The sequence below is a fragment of the Lolium rigidum genome, chromosome 7, assembly GCF_022539505.1.
Source record: "Lolium rigidum isolate FL_2022 chromosome 7, APGP_CSIRO_Lrig_0.1, whole genome shotgun sequence".
Lineage (NCBI taxonomy): Eukaryota > Viridiplantae > Streptophyta > Magnoliopsida > Poales > Poaceae > Lolium > Lolium rigidum.
In genome coordinates, this window is record NC_061514.1 from 287,598,585 (window position 1) to 287,622,636 (window position 24,052).

At 46.2% G+C, this 24,052-nt stretch overlaps 2 protein-coding genes across 2 annotated transcripts; both read left to right on the forward strand.

Annotated features, from left to right (window-relative positions):
- Positions 1-202: 202 nt before the first annotated feature.
- Positions 203-1,511, forward strand: LOC124675175 (splicing factor U2af large subunit A-like). Its single transcript, XM_047211245.1, has 5 exons — positions 203-307; positions 484-528; positions 630-686; positions 796-996; positions 1,106-1,511. The coding sequence occupies exons 1-5, from the start codon at positions 254-256 to the stop codon at positions 1,241-1,243; spliced, it is 495 nt and encodes a 164-aa protein (XP_047067201.1). The 5' UTR covers positions 203-253; the 3' UTR covers positions 1,244-1,511.
- A 5,220-nt stretch (positions 1,512-6,731) lies between these two features.
- LOC124672924 lies at positions 6,732-8,922 on the forward strand. Its single transcript, XM_047209078.1, has 4 exons — positions 6,732-6,955; positions 7,308-7,399; positions 7,722-8,591; positions 8,722-8,922. The coding sequence occupies exons 1-4, from the start codon at positions 6,811-6,813 to the stop codon at positions 8,920-8,922; spliced, it is 1,308 nt and encodes a 435-aa protein (XP_047065034.1). The 5' UTR covers positions 6,732-6,810.
- Positions 8,923-24,052: the final 15,130 nt, after the last annotated feature.

The window sequence follows — 24,052 nt, forward strand, 5'->3', positions numbered from 1 at the left end:
CGGAGGGATTATATTAACAAAAAAAAAACTGCACACACGATTAATCGATGGACATAGACTGGTGATTTGGCACCATGTGTGTCCAAGAAAAATACAGAAACATCCGAGTCCCATCTGAAATCGGGACCCGCACGTCATCCCTTCCACGGCCCTTATATGCGAACAGGCCAAATCCCCCCGTCTCCACCCTGGGCAATCGAATCCACGCGATCCGACGGAGCTGCACGTACATACTGAATCGCCGCCGCGGCGCATGGCCAACCACGGCGACCTCTCCCCGCCGGCCGACGAACGCTCCGAGCAGCAGGTTCGCGCCTCCCGCCGTTTCCGCGCACATATTTTCTGTCGATTGATTGGTTCCACTCCCAGGGATATCCCAACGGGAGAAACGAACCTATCTGGTGCATATGCTCGCTTAAAATTTTCAAGCTCTTCGTAGTTCTAACGTGATTCATTCTGGCTTCCTATTTTGCCATCTTTCAGCCGATTCCAGTCATCTACACGTCACGGTACGGCAGAACACCAGAGGTATGCATACACCACAGTCAGATATGGCTTGATTCCTGTAACTTTTCTACTAATTATGTGATATTCATGTCAGGTTAACCACATTTATGTGCGCGCTGCAGGGCACTCCAATTTCCTTTCAACTCTACTACAAACCACTTGCTCCAAGTGCTACTCGGGTAATTCCTCCTAACTCTCTTCCTTTTTTCGCGTGTCCAAGTGGGGCTTGTGCCTCCTCAAGAATTTGTTAACTAGAACCAGTTTCTGACTGAGGATCTGATTAAACAGAGACCCGTGTACGAAGATGGAGCGACAAAGGTGCTACGCTTGATCAACATGATTTCACCCGATCAGCTCGAAGATGATGAGTATTATCGGAAGTTTTGCCTGAGGGTGACCGAAGAAGGGCAGAGATATGGTGGCAAACTGGTGAGAACCGTGGTCCCACGGCCTGACCCCAGCGGCGCTCCGGTCGCCGGAGTTGGCAAGGTACATGAGTCCTTGATTCAGGAGTGCTCGCAACAGAGGGAAATTAATCAACTTTTCTGTTGAGTGAAATTAATCAACTATTCTGTTGTTGGTGTGCATTATTGTATAGGTGTTTCTGGAATATGCAGATCTCGACAGCTCAACATATTCCAAGGCGATGTTGCATTGGATGTGGTTTCGCGGGAAGCATGTGATGGCCCTGTTCTACCCCGAGGACAAGTTTGCTAATGGGGACTACGACGGATAGAACAGAAATCTGCTCCCTGTGCATACTCATTGTTATCAGTGCAGAGTGTGGCTTTTTCAAATAATTATGTAGGAGACGTTTTCATTCTTGTGCATTTGTTTTAAAAAAGTGCACACAGGTCATTTCTTTAGACCCCACAAAAGGAAATTCGTTTCATCATTCATAAAAATATAATTCACCTGAAACTTAATTTACAGAAATAAAGTATTCCTGACATTGTTCAGTCAAGAAATATGTCAGAAGGCCATCAAACCAATGCCACATCCAAGTTTCCATGACCCAAGAGTCTGCCCATGCCCGTGGGAATAGGGCCTCGTGCGAAGCCTGTTTGATAGTCACCAGGACGACGTGTGCCCATACACTAACCAGGAGAGTTCGGCCGGAAACAAAATGGCAAGTTATTTTTCAGTTTAAATGCAGGTGCAACATACGTTTTTGTTGTTACTTTGAAAGTGCTAAAACAGTATTACCTCCATTCCGAAATATAAACCTTTTTAGTACTAGATTTACCTTTCACCATCCAATCCTTATCTACATGAAAAGGGACGAGTACATGCATGTCAGGCAATCCAGTATTGTAAAAGGCCAGATTTTTTAAATTAGTTTTTCCGGTTTCATTAAGGCCGCACAGAAAGTTCAGAGATTCCTGGCCCTCATGACGAATATGAAAAATGAGACACTCTGAATATTCTTTACATGCCTGTAAACTACCACTTAGATGCCGCACTTGACAAGTTATCCTAGACTAAAATGAAGTGTATGGAACCTCCAAGTTCAGAAGCTCATACTGAAGAAAACTGCTACAAAACAGACGACACGAAAAACAGTAGTTAGATACGACAGATACAAAGACATAATAAATATCTAAATACGCGTATTATTGAGCTCTGCAAGTGCTGGTTGCATGTAACAGTATACCATTGATTCCACTTAGCAATGTCGGAGAATGTGGAACGAAGAGTAGGCCAAAAATCAGCACTACTACAAAGAGCCTGATTCCTATAAACATTGAGACCCCAGAGATCTGAATCAGAAATCACCAGACAGTATTTCAGTGACAGTAATGTTTCCGCTAGAAGATGGATCGATTTTGTTCTAGAACATACTCACTTAGTTCACTAATACAAGATGTTTTAGGTTTTAGTAGATTCATCTATATTGGTATGTATCTAGTCTAACTTTAGTGTGTAGATTCATTCACTATGGCGTATATCTAGTTTATTTTGAAGTGTATAAAACATCTTATATTTAGAAACAGAGGAAGTATACATGATTTTAATCATATTTGTTAACAGCGGGAGCATGTCTAAAACATCTTATATTTGTAAACAGCGTGTGTGTATCTAGTCTGCCAACTCCTATCCACGGCCTCTACTTGCATCCTTGTTAACATCGTCCCTGGTGACGAGATATTCCCCCATCGAGGTGTTCGAAAAGGCGACCCCCTGTCCACGATGCCATTTGTTCTGGTTATGGAAATCTTCCATCTCCTCATTGACATTGCTGCCCGTTTGGGTCTGCTGGCCACATTGTCTGGGAGTAGTGGAGCATGTCGTGCCTCCCTCTATGCCAACGACAGGTCGTTTTATCAAACCCACCATCGCAGACTGTGAGACCATCAGAAATTTACTACAGCTGTTTGGTATGGCGACTGGTATAGACACTAACATCCTCAAGAGCACTACCACCCCATTTCGATGCAGCGACGAGGAGCGACAGATTATCACACAGCACTTACTCTGCCCAGTCAAGGACTTCCCCATCCCCTATCTGGGAGTTCCTCTGTCGATTTGGAAGCTTCATGCACAGGACCTACAACCGCTGATTGACAATCTCCAAGACAAGTTGTCTGGATGGCGTGCCGGCTTGTTGTGCAAAGGCGACATACTGGTTCTGGTCAAATCCGTTCTTGCTGCAACTCCTATCCACATCATACTCGCCACTCACGTCCCCAAACCAATCAAGGAAGCCATCATCAAATGCCAATGATCATTCTTTTGGGCAAAATGGGCATGATGACGGCGGTGGCAGTTGTGCCATTGCGTGGAGTAACGTCTGCCGCTCGACTGAGCTCGGTGGCCTGGAGTTCTCGACATCAAACGCATGAGCTGGGCGCTACATGCCAGATGGCAATGGTTGGTCGCACTGACACTACTAAGTCATGGGCCAACTTTCCAATCAAAAGTAACATGAGCATCAATTCCCTTGTTCATGCTGCAACCAGTATGAAGCTCGGAAACAAAAACAAACCACTAGACTAGTCGTTGGCTTGCACGAGAGAGCATCTCCGACCTTGCCCTGATGTCCTGACCGCTGTCAGCACCTGTGCATCCAAGGCACAGAAAGTAGCTTCAGCTCTTCCTGGGAACACCTGGATCCAGGACATCTCTAGTGCCCTGTCTGCGGATGGCATTATTCAGTTCCTCCACTTGGTCGAGCTCCTTTCGACCTAGCAGATTAATCTAGATTCTGAAAATGAGATCATCTGGCATATCACAGCTCATTTTCATGTAGACTTTCAAATATTTAGATGTAATAACCGAGTACTTTGAACCTGTTTAGTTTGCTATTTGAACATCCAAATTCATGTCTGCGGGCGGAGTGCATCGGCCCGCTGGGATCACCCCTAGGTGCAAACGGGCGCGCAGTCAAAAATGAAAATTTTCGTGTCCGCGGAGCGATACGAACAGACGCACGCGATCACTCACGGTATTCAATATGCGTCGCCCCATTGGAGATGCCCTTAGTCCAATCCATCTGCACCTGATGAAAACTGAGTGATGTGAATGAACCGGAGAGTTTTAGATATAGCATTAGCACCAATCTTAAGGCATTAAAATCATGCATGACAAATTTTCCGGGTTCGTCGAGATGTGTATTTTTCTGCATGTGTTTGCGCTGAGTCATGAGAAACGATTGGAGGGGAGAAAAGAAACGCTCGGATCACAGTCCACATGAATCCTAGGGAGCGTTTGGTAGGCTGTGAGGACCTTGGCTCACATCGGCCCAGCAAAAACCGACCTGTTTGGTTACCTGTAAGACCTCCGCGTTGTGGTCCAACCGGTTCTCAAAGCACCCCTGGGATAGCCCTGGAGGAACGCCCGAATCGACAGTTTCCAGCGGGCCTGTCCCGTTGTCGTGCCATTTTGCACGCCCTCGTGCAATGGTTCCACGCGTGGAGAAGCGCGGGAGACACTGCATTGTCTTGGCCCCCGTCCCCACTTTCAGGCACCGGTCCCTCCTTCTCTCTCTCTCTCTATTCACTCTCTCACTGACACTCACCACCCTGTCGCATCAACCGCCACCCATGGCCTCCTCGCCTCCTCCGCTGCCTTCGACGGATCCAGCCGTCCGGCCGACGGCCACGAGGTCCAACGAAGCGCTTATGTGCATCGTCCGCGAGTACGAGGCCAGAGGCCTCGACTCGGCGGCGCAGATCGATGCCGGTCACGTGCCGTTGTTGAATCGGCCGTTGCCGTTCGCGAGTACGAGGCCGGCCGGTATGGCAACTCGCAGCGTGGCCGTGTTCGCTCTTCAACCGCGGGGATTCCACCGGCGGATCCCTCGACAACGGGTTTTTTTGCCCCCTCCCCACTATGGTTTCCATCGGCGAGGGCGGACGCAATGGCGGTAGGTGCACCGGGCTCCAGCAGGGAGATGGAGGCCCCACCGGGGTTCGCGTTGACCCCGATGCATGTGCCAATGCCTTGGGGCATGTCACATCCGGCTGCTCCGAATGGCGCGTCGCCGCCGTTCGGCCGACCACGTGCTCGTCGGCAGCTGACAGCACCATCGGCGCCCCGCTTCCCGACCGTGGCACAGGCGCCCTACCAGATGACCTACGCTCCAGCTTCGCTTCCTCCTCCACCAGGAATTGGAGTGCGACCTCCTCGAGGACCTGCCGGCGTCTGTGCGCGTCCTCCTCCTCCTCCGTCTGGGCCACTCTCGCTCCACCCAATCGAAGTACTCTCAATCGCTCCATCATCTGATAGATGGTAATATAAATGGATTAGATGACATTGTAGATCACATGGTTGTCCGGCTGCTTCGATTGATGTGAATGTAGATAGGATTCATGGCAATGTGCTTGAGTGCTTGACATTAGCATTGTCCATTGTTCATGACAATGCTTGAGCTTGGCATTGCCATTGTCCATGATAGTGCTTGAAGTTGGCCATGCCAAGCTCAAGCACCATGATGGAGTTGACAATGTCAAGTCTATGACAATGCTTGAGCTTGGCATTACCATTGTCCATGACAATGCTTGTGCTTGTGCTTGGCATTGCCATTGTCCATGACGATCTTGTTATGATTGTCATGGCCATCATGGACTTGATCTTGTCATTGCCATTGGATCTCAGCAATGCTAAGTATCGCTAACTCTTTTCATTTTCATTGCATTTGCAGAATTGGTCCTTCCTGGAAACCTTCGCGGAGGGGCCCATACGCAAGGGACATAGCCGTCCGGGTGCACCTTCGTGACCCCAATAAAGGCTTCATGGAAGCCCACCGGCAGATCACCACGCCAAGGGTTCACGCCGGCCGTCCTGCTGACCTGGGGCACGCTCCCAGGTAGCGGCTGCCGGCGTTCTTTGTGCAGGTGAAGAGCTCGAACCTCCTTGCCCTCGCCGTGCCGCCCTACATGGAGCAGCTCCTGATCACCAAGTACAAGCTGAAGAACAATGGCCCGCCGGTGAAGGTGTGCTTGTACATGGGCTAGCGCTGCGAGTGGAAGGTGCAACTCTAGTGCACGGGCCAGCGCGTCGGCTTCATCAAGTCCTGGAGCGAGTTCGCAGCCAGGCTTTTACTCCGCGTCGATGACACGATCGTCTCCACCCCTCAGGACGACGGCTGCAAGGTCGACGTCTTCAGGAAGGAGACTTCCTGCTCCAGCATCTTCGGCTGCAAGAGGCATCGCGAGGGCCCTTATGTTGATCCTTGCCGGTAAGGTGCTGGTGCTTGATCCTTGTCTCTGCTTATGTCTCATCGTCGCCATTAGTAGTTGTATGTGCTGGCCTCTTGGAGGCTGTTAAACACTTGCTTTTGTGTATGTGACTATTATGCTGGTATGTAGAGGCTGTTGAACATTGCTTTTGTACCTGGGTAGTCTGTTCCAAAGTTTAAGTAGGCGTCTTACCACTCTGACGCTAAGATTAGGTACTAAGTACTATGTTCATTGCTGTGTGTTGTGTTTATGATCGCGTTTGAGCTCTTTTGTGTGCCGTTATGTGCTGGTAAGATCACCATATTTAAATGTGGTGAGGAGAAGCTTTGTCTGGGTGTCCAAAATGGCAACCAAACAGAGATGGAACACCGTATCCAACACTTCTGTTCAGGCGGATACAACACAGTCTACCAAACGATGGGCCAACGTTCACGAACCGTAGGAGCATCCGCCTCGCTGCGCTAGTGGTGCAGGATTCCAGTCCAGCCTAGGCGTCCCTAGAAAAATCCAACGAATGCTATATTTTTATACGAAGAGACCGAAGAGGCCGGAAACGAAGAACAAAGTTTCGACTAGTTTGCTTTCCACGGCAGATTCCTCCGTCAATCCTTTGGCTCGTACGATGGATGAGAGAGCCATGTCCCCTGGTCGCGCACCTCAAAATCGGCACCCAGGGCCTCCTCGATCGGCGGAGATCGATGCGGCCGGCGCTGTGCGTGTGCGCACGACAGGGCATCGCTCGAGTAAACTCCGCCGTACTCATGCAGGTATATATGCTGTGTCTCGATTCTTCTGCTCTAGGCGACAGATTGATCTAGCTGTTGCTTCGTTTTAGGAATATTTAATACGACACTTGATCATAGATTAGTTAGCACATCGTTTAGAGAAACGATATCAGCAGGTTCTTTTAGATCATGACCTCTTCCTAACCAAACTGATGGTTCAGGCTTCCATGCACCATGTTTCTATACATCTTCCGGGAAGATTCTTACCCTGTTTTTCAAGCAGCTATCTGGTTCTTCAGAGTTCATATACAGTCCATCTTGCAAAAAATTACTTGTACATACGAGCAAAACCGAGGCATACTTACGAGCTTCGCTGTATCTGTGCCTTCATCAGCTGAAACAAATGGCGCCACCTGCCAGCAAGGTGATGTTTCTCATGGTGCCCAAAATACGAGAGAACAACTTTCTTTCGAGAATCTCCCAGAGGTATGTGTTCTGGCGGTGAAAGCATTCTGCTCACAAATTAAATATTATATGGTGGTTGCTAGGGCTGGAATACACGATGCATCTGCAATCTGACCGTAGAATTTTGGTGATGAATTCACATACGTTCAGTAAAATTTCTCAATGACCTTGTGTAAATTATAATCAGTTACGTAAACTTAGCTAGCTCCATCGATGTCACAGTTTTCACCAGTTGCAGGTCTTGATTGCAAAGTAAACGGCACTAATTAGCTAGCAAGCTATACATTGCAGTCAAGTGGTCACTACAATCTAACCGTCAAGCTTATCAACCGTGATTCTGCAGGACATCGTACATCTTATACATTCTCTTCTGCACGTGCAAGATGCTGCTCGCTCTGCCTGTGTGTCTCGTGTACTTCTACGTTCCTGGAGATGCTACTCCGACCTCATGCTCGCTGACCGTACACTTGGCTTGACTGACAAGAAATCGGAAGAAATAGAAACCAATCTGATCGACAAAGTTGACAGAATTATTGAAAACCATTACCGCAATGGGGTGAAGGTGAAAACACTTGACCTTGATCTTTTCGGTTACAACAATATCAATGCCTCCTACCTGGACAGGTGGCTCCATATCTCTGTTAAATCTGGGATCGAAATCGAAGTACTAAACTTAATAATGTATCCTTTCATGGATGATAGCTACTACAGCTTCCCATCTTCGGTTTTGTCCGATACGGCAGCTGCAAGTTCGATTCAGTCCATTTTCCTCATGTATTGTGCTTTCTGTCCCACATCAACACTTGGCTGCTTGAAAAGGCTGAAGAGTTTAGATCTTTCAAGGGTCCGCATTACTGACGAAGGACTAGGACACTTGCTTTCAAAATGTTTTGCCCTAGAGCGGCTGGTGGTGAACGGATGCACTGGCATAATTTTCTTGAGAATACCTTGTACGCTGCAGCAGCTCAAGCTCCTTCATATTACAACATGTGAGACGATGCAGGTGATAGAGATCGATGCTCCAAAACTTTGCACTTTATACTATAGTGGGGGGCCTCTGGTAGAAATCTCTATCAAAAATTCTTCCCAACTTAAGAATGTATCTTTTTGGTTTAACTACTTGTTTGCACCTGGCATTCTATCTTATGCTCGTGCCAGGCTTCCATCCATCACACCAAATGTTGAGAGTCTTACCCTGCGCTCTCATAAAGAGGTATGTTTTGGTTCAAACATCTTAATGATCAAATTATAGTGATAAGTCAAGTATATAAAGAAGAGTGATATGTATAATAACACTTATGTTGAACACTGGTAAGATAGTCTTGTGATTTATCATTCTTCAGAATGTTGACACTCCAATGCTGTCCTCCAAGCTCATCAACCTCAAGAAGTTGGAAATTGGACTCTGCGCATCTGTACAGGCCGTGTCCCCAAGTTATGATGTCTTCTCTCTTCTTTCTTTTCTTGATGCTTCTCCGGCCTTGGATTCTTTCTTGTTGTCTGTAAGTCGCTGTCCACATCTCCCGGGCCTATCTATCACATAAGTGTACTTCACTTGTTTACGTGATCGATGGAACTAATATTGATCCTACATTATGTAGGTAGAGCAAGATACCCTCAGCCTCACACATGATCCTGTTGTTGGAGACGACGAGAAGTACCCGAGGCGCAAGCCGAAGTGCTGGCATAACAGCCTCAGGCAGGTGACGATCACGGGATTTTGTTCAGCCAAAAGCCTGGTTGATCTCACGGTCCACATCCTTGAGGGCACATCTTCGCTCGAGCGCCTCACACTAGACACAGTCCCTAGCTACGGTAGAGGGCGTGGATGTTGTGCTTCAAGAAAAATTGGCCAATGCTCGCCGATGAGCAAGACAGCTCTTACGGAAGCTCACAATGCTATAGAGGTTGCAGGCAGATATATCGCAGGAAGAGTTCCCTCAGGTGTTGAATTCCAGGTCCTCGAGCCCTGTAGTCGATGTCATAGTGGCAATCCATAGATTAGTGCCAATGTGGCTTATCTTTTCTTCTAGAGTACGGATTGTTCGATCTATGGCAAATGTTCCATCTCGTCACAAATGATATAGTACGGATTCTGCCATCGATATTTACTTAATATAATACTGCCTCGGATTATGGCTTGGAGGGGGTAGTTTTTTTTTATCTTAAGGAATTTGGAGCGGTGTGCTTTTATTAATATAATATGTTTTTATGTTTTCCTGATTATTTTTATTTTACTTAATAAAATAGTTTCTAAGGTTACTCTATTTTTTATTTTTGATCTTTTCTATACATTATCTTCATCACAATGAACAAGGCTTATAAATTTAATCAAAATTGAAAGCATGCAAAGTTTTATACCAAATATAAAGAAGAAAATGTATGCATCTACAACATGAAATAAATATATTATGAAAATAAAATTTAGGATGAATCTAGTAATATCAATTTGGTATCACAAATATTCACTTCTTCTATAATATTGGTCAAATTTTAAAAGATAACAACTTTTTATCAAATCATACGCCCTCTTTTTCGTAACATAGTGCACATTGATTTTCATGAAAGTTAAACTGCACTAGCTATGACCAAATTTATTGACAAGATTATCTCTATGTTTTTTTTTTGAGATATAGATTATCTCTATGTAGAACACGAATATATGCCATATAAAAATGCACTCCGTGATAAATCTAGTGGTATTGATTTTAATATTCTAGATGGTGATATGCTTTCGTATAAATTTTGTTAAAGTTCGAAAAACCTAATATGCACAGTTATTTCGGCAGAGTTGAAACGGGGCGAGTAAAAGAAAATTGTAAAGTGCCACTTTGCGGCGAGGCGATATATCATCCGAACTCGGAGGAGACCGAGAGTCCGAGACCCCTCGAGAAAACACAGCAATCTCGAAGAGACCGGAACAAGGAGCACGCCTTCGGATCGAAAAGTTCGGCGGATTCTTCTTTCAATCCGCAGGCAATCCATCGAGATGGCCATGTCACCGGGCCGCGCATCTAATCCCGAGCCTCCTGGGTCCCCATCTCAATCCACGGAGATCCATGCCGACGGCGCCGTGCGCACGATACGGCAACGGCCAACGAAACTCTGCCGTACTTCTGCTGCAGGTATGTATCTATTGCTCTATACTCCAGCGCGTCTCGGTTCCTCTGCTTTAATTAGGCGACAATTGATTCGTGTTTCGGATGGCCGCCAATCCCCCCTCCGGTTAACATCACACGGTGCTCAGTTACCCGAGCTTATTCTGTATACGAGCAAGACGTACTCCCTCCGCCTATAAAAGAATGTCGAAGATTTACTTAAATTGGAATGTATCTATACACTAAAGTGTGTCTAGATACGTCTAAATTTAGACAAACTTGTGATATATTATTTTACAAACAAAGCTGGCACTTAATTACAAGAGCTGCGCTACCATTGCACATAGAAAGCTTTTTTATGGAATTCTCACACTGTAGAACTTATTGGAGCTGCGCTGACATTGCAGGAACTGGATCAAAGGCTTCGTCCGCTGAAACATATGATGCCACCTGCCAACAAGATGATGTTTCTCAAGTTGAACAAAATAGCAGACGAGAGCTTGCTTTGGAGAATCTCCCAGAGGTATTCTAGTTGCAAATAAAATTTTGTACCAACTGCAAGGTTTGTGGGATGAGTCCACACATATACCGATATATGCTCAGATTATAAAAGCAATGAACATACGACCAGCTTGCATTTTACGATTTTCTCAATTTCATGAGTCTCGTAAACATGGATGTACGTTTCCATCAGAAATCAGTGGTCCATGTGCATTGTAAATCCACCGGCATTAGCTACTAACCTGTCTTCATCAATCACAGGTCTTGATGCAGAGTATGATTTTTTCTGTTTCGTTTTGCTTTTTGCAACCAGCCATTAGCTACTATTAATCTGCTACCAGTTTAACCTCTCTAACTTTGGTGTGCAGGACATCTTACATTTTATACATTCCCTTCTGCCAGTGGAAGATGCTGCTCGCGCTGCCTGCGTGTCTCGTTTATTTCAACGTTCCTGGAGATGCCGTTCCAACCTCATAATCAACAACTATACGCTTGGTTTCAGTGGTGAGAAATTCGAGGAATTAGAAATCAATCTCAACGACAGAGTTGACCAAATTATTGAAAACCATTACGCCAATGGGGTGAAGGTGAAAACACTTGACCTTACTCTTTACCCTTATGAAGATACCTGTGCCCCCTACCTGGACAGGTGGCTCCAAATCACCGTGAAATCCATGACCGTGAAACTTAGATTACAGCTCTATCCCATTGAGATAAAGTACTACAGTTTCCCGTGTTCGGTTTTATCTGATAAGGCAGCTGCAAGTACGATTCAGTCTCTTCACCTCTCCTTTTGCGTTTTCCATCCCACACCTACACTTGGATGCTTGAAAAGGTTGAAGAGTTTAGATCTTTTTATGGTCAACATTACTGAGGAAGGATTAGGACACTTTCTCTCAAAATCTTTCGCCCTGGAGCAGCTGGTGCTGTTCGCATGCAGTGGCATAGTTTGCTTGAGAATACCTTGTACACTCCAGAAGCTCATGCTCCTCCGTGTTACAAATAACAAGATGATGCAGGTGGTGCAGATCGATGCTCCAAACCTCTGCTCTTTCCAGTATAGAGGCAGCCCCCTGGTAGAAATTTCTGTCCGAAATTCTTCGCAGCTTAAGGAAGTAGATTTGTCATCTCTCAATTCGTCTACACCTGGCATTCTCTCTGTTGCGCGTGCCAGGCTTCCATCCACCGGACCAAATGTTGAGAGCCTTACCCTCCACTCTCATAAAGAGGTATGTTTTGTTTCCAACATCTTAATAATAATATTACAGTGACAATTCAAGCATATAGTGAAGAGTGATATGTATAATAACACTTCTGTTGAACATTGGCAAAAATAATCTTGGGATTCATCCTTCTTCAGAATGTTGACACTCCAATGATGCCCTCCAAGCTCATCAACCTTAAAAAGTTGGAAATCAGAGTCCGCGCATTTGTAGAGGCCTTCTCCCCGAGCTATGATGTCTTCTCTCTTGTTTCTTTCCTTGATGCTGCTCCTGTCTTGGAGTCTTTCTTCCTGGGGGTAATTAAGATGCTACCTACATCTCCTGGACCTATTCCTTAAAACAAGTAATCCTGTTGAGATCGGTGGCTTCTCAGCGCCCGGCCGATACCGTGCTGACGTTTACATCGTCGCGTGGGCCTGCGGTAATAGGTGCCTCCCGCTGCTTCCTTTGACGGTGCCGACCAAACGCGTGCCACGTTCCGGAGGTGGGCTCTTGTGTCGCACCTCCATCTTCTTTTCCGCTCGCATGGCATGGCCGCATCCACTAGATCCACGGCCACCGCCCTTACCAAGAAATCGACGTTTGCCATAAAGACCACCAGGCTGCCCTCTAAGTTCACTGCCGTCGTTGCCACCTGAAACCACCGCGCCGCCCATCCCCCGGAAACAACCGCACCTCTGCGCTCGAAAACCGCCGCCGGCGGCTTGCTCCTCAGCGCGAGCTCCACTTATAGAACCCAGCGCCATGCCGGGCCGGAGCACGATCCATCTCCTCGTGCGCGGCCGCCTCCATCTACTCACGCGCCGCCGCCTACATCCTCGAAGCTTGTCGCCACAGGTGGCCTCATATGCCCCACCTCCAGTCTCCATCCTCCAAGGGTCGTCGTCCCCTGCCCCTGCCCGACAGACGCAGTGAGGGGTCTTCTTGCTGGTTTCCTCCATGGATTTGATTGGTGGGCGTGGATTTAGATCTCTGGAGGCGGTTCTGCGCGGCGGAGATTCCAGTTTCGGTGGTGAGTGGACCTCGATCATTTCCCCTGATGCAGTGGCAGAGGTGGAAGCTACATCGGAGCATCAAGCAAATGGAGCAGCGACCAGGGCATCCTCTTATATCTCTCTCCCCCTGATGGTATCTACTCTCCTCTGTCGCCCTCCCCTTTCTTTGTTAGTGGCCGCGCTGAAGGCGAGTGCTGGCTGCGTCGAACAATGAGCAGGCTACATTGCGAAATGGCACACTCTCTCTTCTAATTCCGCGGTGCCAATTTCATCTGGCCAGCCGGCGGTCGGCCGTCGTGCCCTGTATTTTCGCCTCGCCCACTGAACGGCCAGCGTCCTCTGGATCTCCCGCCTTTCTTGCCGTCTTCTGATCTACGCGGCCTCCTTCCTCCGTACTGGACGGCCTTATCTGCCCTCGAGCTACGGTTGTTGCAGCCTGGGGTGTAGAGTATCCGAGCCTCCGTGATCCGTAGTGAAGAAAGGAGCACCACCAGGAGCCTGTTGTTGTGGAGCGGACAGTAGAAAAGCAAGCGAATCAGAAACGCTCCACCAAAAAATGCATCTGACATGCCTTTCTCCTCATATTCTTCATGATGTTCACGAGATCACCATCGAACAAGGTATGATGTCCTATCATCGGCTCTGCAAATTCCTAGAACATTGCAATCTTTCTAAAATTTGTTCATCAATTTTTTTTTCATCTGTCAATACCATGAAGCAGGTCATGTTGAAGTACATTAGAGTTCAGATTAGTTCAAATTTGAGTTTGTACTGGACTACGTCAGATGATGCATTCATGCTTTTTTTTTGAGAAATATAGTCTGTTCAATGTTGGAACTAACTTCGTGTGAGGATATTATGTAAATGTGGGCTGAAGAAAATCATCCTCTTTCCGAGAGAACACATTAGTCAAGAATACCTTAATTGATATTTGTGACAACATATGTTATTTTATTTTTAGAAATGCAAATCCTATAATTCCTGGTTTACTACTTCATGCTCTCACTATCGGCCCTCAGTGCAGCAATGCGCGCTCGCCATCCATTCACTCCGGCAACACCGAAGTCGTCGCAACCTCGCCATGGAGGGTGCCAGCAGCGCGCGAGGCGCGACGACACCGCCCACGATCTCCATGTCTTGGGTGGCTTACTTGCCTGCATCTGCTTCTTTGAGTCCCAATGGAGGAAGAACTATGATTTATTTCCATGTGGTATGTGTACCTATCTTTGTATATCTTGGCAAAATCTCCCTTGTTTGATTTTACTTGCTTGGGAATTTGTAGTACTCCCTCCGGCCCGAATTAGTTGACGCGACGGTTGTTTTGCAAAAACCACCTTAATGAATTTCCGACACAACTGGAGATCCTCTCACCGCTTATCGCGTCCGGTTGTCTTCCTCGGCCGTCTCTCTCGCTCCGGTGGCTGGCTCTCACGCCGTTCTCGCGCCGCTCAGCCCCCGCCCCACCCACCTCCGCCCGAAGCCGCCTTCTTGTTTACCTCTGTTCTCCCCCGTTGCCTTGGTCCCCGCACTGTTGCCGCTTGTGAAGATACAGCCGCCGGGAAGGTTGGATTTTCCCCGCCCAAGACATCGCCGCCGCCATGCTTTCCCACACAGTCTCCGCTAGATCTGCTAGAACGAGTTCAAATCCGTGCTCTGCTTTTGACCCAGCACGCCACCGCTCACCCCTCCTCTCCGAGCTGATCCCAAATCAAGGTCATTCCGTCCGACCTCTACGGCACGGCCTGCCGCCACACCACCGTCTGCAGCTCCTGCGGCAAGGCCATGGGGCAAGCCCGAACGCCATGCGCCAGCTGCGTCGCCGGTGGGTCGCTGGTTCAGGTGGACAAGAAGTTGGGGGTCTCCACGAGCTAGCTGCTGGTCATCCTCGGTGCCTGCTCCGTCATGATAAGTAAGATAGGAGCCGCCGCATCTCTCTTTTATTCTTGCCTTTCGATTAGTATATGAAGCCAATTGCTGCCAAAAGAAGAGAATCTTGGGGAATTATCTCTGGTCAATTCGTGATGTATCTACACATACTACCAAGTGCCTTTGATTTTTAGTCTGATTCATTTGTGCTTGCAAAGAGCCCAGCGACACAGATTGCTACACATTAAACTTCTAACCTGAAGAAATGCAGATTGCTGCATACTGAACATGTACTCTGAATACTAATTCACTTCTTTTTCGGATTAAGGTATTTTCGGTAGCATCAAGAGCTGGAGTAAACTGCAGCTGGTTCTCCTAGTCCCTTCTGCCGGTGCTGATGTCAATGCTGGTAGCCCTGAAACTCAATTACCAATAGCTGTAACGGATGGCTTAGCTGACTGCATCAAGTGCTTGTTGGAAGCTTGTGCTGATCCCAATATTACTGATGAACCATGGTTCTGTCAAGGAAGCATTACCTATGTATCCAGATTATAAAATAAAGGTATGGTAGACACTACACTTTACATTATCTGTGCTAGTAGTTGGGTTCTTCTATCATGGTTGAAAAATAACATATAGGCTCCATGACACTGGGAGTTTTGTAAACTAACATAGGGTGTATGGAGAAAATATCATACCCATCCTAGCTCAGAAAGTTTTAGATCCCGTCTGTTGCTCAGTTGCAACATCGTAGTACAGTGCCAATTAAATTTCAGAACCTCATATACAATCAGAAACATGTCATATACAACAGAGAAGTAAACCTTGCATATAGTACAGCCTTGTGTTAGGTCTTCTTGGTTTCTCCCAGTGTATTGTTGTCCCAGCCTTGTGTTAAACTCTATATATCTTATAAAATGTCCCAACTAGTTCTCTATATATCTTATAGCAACATAGAGGGGAAAGATTCCCCTCTATAAGCACTATGTGTAAGATCTTGCCAGTATATTCCATCAATCTATTACTCCTTGTCTCTGTCATTGCAATGTACTAGTATATGCCATCAAGTACATTTATGAACAGTAGTAAATACAGTTGTAGAATAATGCCTTGATTAGAAGGTAGCGATGTAGAATAATGACTTGAGTTCAAACAATTACAGCCAACACAATTATATACAGCCATCTTCACCTTTACATTGTTTGCAATATACCATGCTTCTACTTTACATTTGTTTGATCCTTGTTCAATATACCCTGCTTCTCCTCTGTATACAGTACTTTATGCCAGCTATTTTAGGACTGTTTGTTTGCGCCCTCCTTATCCGAGCTTCTCCTGTATTGAAGCTTGGAATTCGCCTATTTTGGTTTCCCGGATGAGGTTAATTTTCTGTGTCTCGACTCGACGCCATTGACGGACAAGGCTTGATGGGTCATTCAACCATGTCTCATATGTATTTCCTCGGATAATTATGTGATCATCCACAATTACTTGGGGGCCAGTCCCACGTGCTTTTCTCTTTGATGCTTTGGCTGGTTGTTTTCCTTTGATCTTCTTCTCCTCTTGCTCCTCTTGTTGAGCCAATGCTGCCACACAGTTTTGTAGTGTGCATTGTTGCTCATAGTTGGCTATCAGCTCCAAGGTTTTTTGATAGAGTTTGTCGTCAACTTCTAGTGTGTCAGGCAACTTTCCCTCCTTTTTGAGTTTGTCCTTTCCCATGTGGGGTGGCTTGTATTTGTTTCCACCTTCGTCTTTCATAACCTCCAGCAAGACACTCTGCAAGGTTATAAACACTTTCTCAAGTGTATCCACCTTGTAAGCATCGTAAGCTTGTTCAACAGATTCTATCAGCTCTTTCAGAGTGTTAGGTGCACTCTCAAATGCTAGGGACTGAATTGAACTGGAAAAGCAAAGATCTAGGACATTCAAGTCAGGTGAATTTGGAAGTTGGTAAGTCAACTTGATATCCAGTCCTGAATCTTTAACGGCAGCCAGAAAAGCGGGACCATCTGGTAGAACATGCGTTCTAGCATTGTCTTGTTGTATCCAGATTATATGCTACAGAGTGTCTTATGTGCCTCGTACTGGTAATAAACCAGCCCATGACCTAGCTTCTTTGGATCTGGCTGGAGGTATGGGTTTCCACCGGGTTTGGGTGGAACATGCCCAGCCGCCAACGTTGCTACCCTTCTGGTTCCTTCCTCGGCGCACTGCCGCTATTGCTCCACCAGATGTCCGGTGTCTGGAAGCGAACGAGGAAGGAGAGGATACTGCGAAATACTCATACAGTGGCGTACAGGTACAAGGAAAAATAAATACTACCAAGTTATTTGATTTATTCGCACGCAAGCCCGTCCACCCAGGACGCACGCCCAGTCCGCGTCCCGCGCGCCCAGAGCGCGCTCGCCGTGCCTTATCTTCGGCTTCCGTTGTAGCCTTTTTTTTGAATTTGGCTTCCGTTGGATCCTTATCTCTCCACTGTTATATATACCCCCAAGATCAATCAATAGAGTACATAATTCTTCTTCCCCGCCGGACCTGATGTATGAAAGTGACCAGAATGCATCCTGGGCGCTGCGTGAACCGCACCCGCATCGGCTGTGGATCACGCACTGCGGCAGAGCCGCCGCTGACGCCTCGCGACTCTAGCTGGTAAGATCTTGATCTCAATCCTTCTTCGCTTGCATTCTCGATCCGGCCCGTCGTCCAAAAACCTTCTCTTATCATGTGGCCGCAGGAGGGACTGGACTAGCCTGGAGTGCGCCGGCCCAAACTCCAGGCTAGTCCAGTCCCTCCTGCGGCCACATGATAAGAGAAGGTTTTTGGACGACGGGCCGGATCGAGAATGCAAGCGAAGGAGGATTGAGATCAAGATCTTACCGACTAGAGTCGCGAGGCGTCGGCCGGCGGCTGCGCAGCTGCGTGATCCACGCCGATGCGAGTGCGGTTCACGCAGCGCCAGGATGCATTCTCGTCACTTTCATACATCGAGTCCGCGGGGAAGAAGAATTTTGTACTCTATTGATTGATCTTAGGGGGTATATATAACAGTGGAGAGATAAGGCTCCAACGGAAGCCAAATTCAAAAAAAAAAAAGGCTACAACGGAAGCCAAAGATAAGGCACGGCGAGCGCGCTCTGGGCGCGCGGGATGCGGACTGGGCGTGCGTCTTGGGCGGACGGGCTTGCGTGCGAATAAATCAAATAACTTGGTAGTATTTATTTTTCCTTGTACCTGTACGCCACCGTACGAGTATTTCGCATTATCCTCTCCTTCCTCGTTCGCTTCCAGACACCGGACCTCTGGTGGAGCAATAGCGGCAGTGCGCCGAGCAGTGGCGGAGCGTGAACAAAACATAAGAGGGGGCCAATTTCATAAAAAGCACAGTACACATATAAAAGACGGGCGAGTCATAGAAACATCTGGCATTGTCATGATGATGTATTTATCTTGATGACGCAAATACAACTGATAAAAATGGTTCAATTATACATGGTTCGGCTGTACCTGTGCTCATCTTGGTTACTAGGATTTTTTTTTTTGCTTATTTTCATCTTGCCTCTTATTTTCTATGTCCATGTTCATCACTTCATGTTGCTTCTGATTTACATATTCCACTAGTGCAAGAGCATCAGGAGCAGATGCACGTTAGCAGCTTCTTCATCTTGTTTTGTTTTGAAGAAAGACTGCTCTTCTGCTGTTTCCCATACCGAAATTTGCACTAATACATTTAAAACTCTTACTTTCCTAACCTCGGCAGGGTTTTCAATACACCTCAATCCTTAATGAAATAAATAGAAAAAAGATACCTAACCTGCGCGGGGGATTGTGGTAGGGCGCTGCAGCCTGAAGCGAGGAGCGGGGCACTGGCCGGCCGGTGGCTTGCAACCGTGCAGATAGCCATGAAGGGGTGAAACAGCAGCAGCAGCAGCAGCACGCCGTGTGGCCGCGTCGGCTCGCCGATCGCGTGAGAAAAAATAGATTGAGGAGGCTGGCCGTGGCCCGCCGGCAGAGGGGCGAGCATGAACAAGTCACGCATGAATCAATCAAGGAAGACAGACCTATCGATCAGCGCATCAGATCGATATGCACTCGCGGACGCGTCGCGGAAGACTGGACGATGTGGTATGTCTTTTCGTCTTCGTTCAATTGATCGTTCTGTGGTTTGCTGACTGCCGATGGGCTGGGCCACGAGCGCTAAGTATACGAAGTAGAAACAAAGTTGCATTTTCGAAGGGGGGGTCGTGGCCCAGTTTCGCCTCCACGATGCTCCGCCCGTGGCGCCGAGGAAGGAACCGGAAGGGTAGCAACGTTGGCGGCTGGGCATGTTCCACCCAAACCCGGTGGAAACCCATACCTCCAGCCAGACCCAAAGCAGCTAGGTCATGGGCTGGTTTATTACCAGTACGAGGCACATAAGACATTCTGTAGTATATAAAACTGCAGAGTATGTTTTCCCACAAAAAGTCTGCTCCAAGAAGGATGCTGTAAGAAACTATCTGGACCCACTCATACGACGCAGTTTTTCTTGCCATTTTGTTCCTGCTATCTGATCTGTGTGTCACTGGTTGCAAACTATGCAGTTTTAGCTCCATAGTTGGCTGTGTTTTCAGGAATTGCAAATGCCATAGACTTAAAACTGCTGAAATATATCTCTGTTCAAGATGACTAATAAATGGAAATTCAGAAGTACATTGCAATTCAGGCGTTAATACAGGCATCAATTGTGTATATCTTTGTTCAAGGTTGCCTGTGTAGCTAAATATATCTCTGTTCAAGATTGCCTGTGTAGCTAAATTTCCTTCAGAAGTTCAGATTTATGATAAATTGCAGGCAATTTGAGTTATGCTTAACTGGAGTCAATACAGTCTATGGTAAACTGCAGGCAATCCTCTACAGTCTATGGTGGCAACAAGCTCAACTGGAGTCAATACAGGTGCTGGGCAAATGACTACAATTCCTACAATTCCTACACAGGGCAAATGACTACATGCTTGAGCAAATGACTCACCGAGGACCACGGCACAAAGGCAGCGGTAGAGCGGGAGGCAAAGGCGTGTCCAAGGAGGGCGATGTCCTGGACCACGGCACAGAGGGGCGAGGAAGGGGCAGCGCCGATGGGCACGGACGGGGCGGCAGCGAGTGCGTCCGACGGAGGCGTAGCGACGGCGGAGCGAAAGAGGAGGCCGGAGCTCGATGGCCGACGGCGGCCGTGCTCGATGCTGGAGGTGCCGTCAGGGGAAGGGAAAGGGGATCGAAGCGGCCGGCCTGGGCAGGGAAATGGGAAGCGGCCGGCCAGCCAGCGCGACTCCTCCGCGGGAGCCTCCCAACTGTGAGCGGATCCGCGCGGACTCCGTCTCGCTGGGTAGCTGCCGACGGCAGCAGCATGCCGTGTGCCCCGACGCAAGGAAGAAGAAGACCCTTTGGTCTGGACCTATTTTGAAATGAATTTAAACAAGTAAGGGGGTTTTTGTAAAATGAAGTTAAAACACTGCCACACCCATTAATTCGGGCGGAGGGAGTAGTATACAAGATACCCAGTGCAATATTCCATCGAGTTAGTATGCGATAGTTGCGTTTGGTCGTGACAAGTTGGTACAAGATTCCGTTTGTAGCAGTATACAATATTTGGAATAGTATATAAAATTTTGTTTCATGGATTTGACATAAGAAAGGTCTATGATGTTACGAAGGTCAAATGCCCTTTTTGTTACCTGTTTAAGCAGTAATTGAAAAAAAAATTAGTATAGCATATATCTTCCAAGAAGAAACATAGGTTGATTTGGTTCCAAGATTTTTTAATGCCTAGCGGTGTGCTAAATTTCGAAGTCCGCTACTGCTGATATAACTAAGCTGTAAGTTGGGTTAGCAGGCGCTCTCTCAGGCTATGTGTCGTCTGTGTGGCACTACCTGGTGGCCCTCCCTACCTCTACGTCGGTCTTGTGATCCTTTAGCTGCTGGTTGATGGGCCTGCACGATGGGGGTGGTTCCTTTGCAATATGAATGCAACGGCACATCAGTTTGTAGGACAACATAGACTAGCACATTGTCCTCCCGCCTCCCTCACCTTACAGCTATGACAGACTTATGATGCATGAGATGGCAGGGAAAGGCTTGGACGAGTGATTTTGTGGTCACATAATGTAGAGACTTTGCCGAGCACACATTTCCATGGTTCCGTTTTTTTTTAGGTGACCTTTTTTTCCATCAAGGCACTCTCCTGGAATTTTTATGATGGGTACTGTTGCTTTTTGTGCCATTTTTTTGTTTCCACCCGCCTCATTAACGCAATACATTTGTTGATCACAAGCTTGCAATTTAACTATGTATGGAATGGAGTAGTAGAATCAAAAACAATTATTTATTATGATGGTAGAATTGGTTCTATGTTTCTTTTCCTCCCGAGGTAGGGAAATTTCTTGAAACATTTTGTTTAACTGAGCGAGGATGTGTCTTCATGGTAATGGGCACTATTTGCGGGTAATTTGTGATATGAGTCTGCCCTGGGGTCGGTTCTTGCTTTTGTGTGGGAGGGTTTCAGGGAGACTGAAATTTTTGCTTCTGGCGTGTTGGGGTGCTTCTGTTCTGGTCGTGGGCTGGGAGCTGGGTCCTGCAGGGCTGCTGGATTTGGGAGCTGCAGGGTGCCATGGTGGATGGCGGTGACCATGGTGGCACGACTCAATTGGTATGTATCTTTTACCAGGCAGAAGATGCCTTGTTCTGTGTGTCTTGAGTTTCTTCACCCGTGCATACTTGCTTGGCTTCTTCCTTGAGATCCAGTGCAGTCTTGCATTACCTTTTACTTCGGTCCCATGTTGATCTTCCAGGTGAGGTAGCGTCCTCTGCTGTGTGTTGCTGTTCATTCCCATATCATCCTCTCAAATATTATGATGTTTCTTCATTATTCAATTTGTAAAGTTTTCTACGGGCCGAGAACAGATGGACAAAAACATTATTTAATCGTGCGTTTATGCTGATTAGAAGTATGCATAGGCTGCTGGATACTGACTAGAAGCATGTGCATGCTGCACAAGGTATGCCTAAAAAAGGATCATTTGAACATATGTGTTTTCATTGGACATATACTTTTGTTTACTTCAAGGCGTTTTTAGCTTCTATTGATTTTTGTGTGTATTCTCTTGCATATTATTAACCATTTTCTGGAAATAAAGCAGCAGCAAATGCTATGCACTTTTTACGTGGATTATTTCTTTATTATTGAGTTGTCATGTTGCAAGTATAGAAGACATTATTAGTTAGATTACCTTTTTTATGTCACCGCCATTTTTTCTACAAGTGATGTTTGGATGAGCATCTCAAGGGCTCTCCAGGTTGCTAGATTTTATGTTGATCTCATGTTTGATCACTTCATGATTAGATAGACATGCAACAATATCACAATCTGATGCATATGGTGTTTTTGCAGAACGAGAACAAACCAGTTCAGTGAACTGCTACTGGCTAATGATGTCCTGCTACCTATATACTATTTGCTTTGCTTAAGGATAAATTCTAATTTTTCTCCGCACCTTACCTACTATCATACATTCAGACTTGAGACCTATGAAAAAGACATGCAATACAATTTCTGTTAAAGTAGAGGCTATCCATAACTTCTACCTCCTGATTGTAAAGTTCTTGCTTAAACCTTCTGCGTAAACAAGATCAGTGAAAAAAAGATACTTATATACCATTTCCCCCAAATATCAGTTTGACTATTATACTTATTACATTGCCCATGCTTTGAAGGATTTAGGTCTGATTTAAATCAAATTATTCTTTCCATCTATATTGTAAAATAATTTGCTACTACTCTGGTGGTACATGCTTAGAGCTTCTTTAGTTTTCAAACTTTTTTGAAGTATAGTAAAAGAAAATTTCAAACTATATCAGTGTTGCTCATCTCTCTTTTTTTTATAGGAAAGCCATGTTGCTCATCTTTGTTGAAAATCCTTGCGCTCGTTATTTTCCAGTTTTTGCCACATGGAGGTAAGTATTCAGTGAACTAAATAATGAAGCATGAGAAATATGTTCAATCAACTATTGATAAATTCTCTATTTTGTACTAAGCTGTAGCTACTGACATCTTTTATATAGGAATTCAGTTAGTTGATATAGTAAGTAACTAATTATCGAGGTATTCAATCATATTTGTACTGGCATGTTGCAACTTTTGGTGCCTTCAGTGGTGCACACGTACTTCACATGTTCATTGAATGCTTGTTTTATTTTCGTCTCCCTTTTGCAGAAGGTGCACACTTTCTATTGAAAGATGCTAATGACGGTGTGCTGAACTGAGTTTTCGCGCAATGATTGCTTGCTTCAGGAGCATCATCGCTCCAGGAATCACAATCAAGTTCTTCCTGTTGTACTAAAGTTATGTGCATCTTTACAACAAACCTGTTATGAGCTGGTGTTTGTTCTCATTTTTATGACGTCAATGGTCACTACTCACTAGGTTATTTTAAGAAGGTTCAAGCTGGTAATCATATTTGCTCTTCAAGAGGCAACTACATGGATGATTGTCTAGGAGATTTTGCAGAATATTGGTTGGCCAGTGTGTTGACTTTTTGGTTTTGGAATAGTACCGCTTGGCCGCAAGCAGGAGCATTGCTACTAGAATATGAAATTTTTATTTGGAGGTCTTATGTTGTGGATATTACCATACGGATCACATATTTCCGTTCACTGAGATGACATTTTGTTTGGAGTTATAAAGATTTATCTGAAAGGCGGTGTTGTTTTCAATAATTTCTTCAAAGAACCTATGTCGCCATCATCGTCCTGGAGGAAATAAGACTGATTGTGCATGCACGTTCTAAGAAATGGTTTTAGCTATAAGATTGTACAAATCGTGAGCACTGGAGGGACTAATGTTTAGTCCTTTTCGGCACTACTATTTTGGAATCGCACACATACAATCGATTTTATGTTGGTATAATTCACTTAAGCCTGAAAGGCTGAAACAATTGACGAGCCGTCGAACAACCA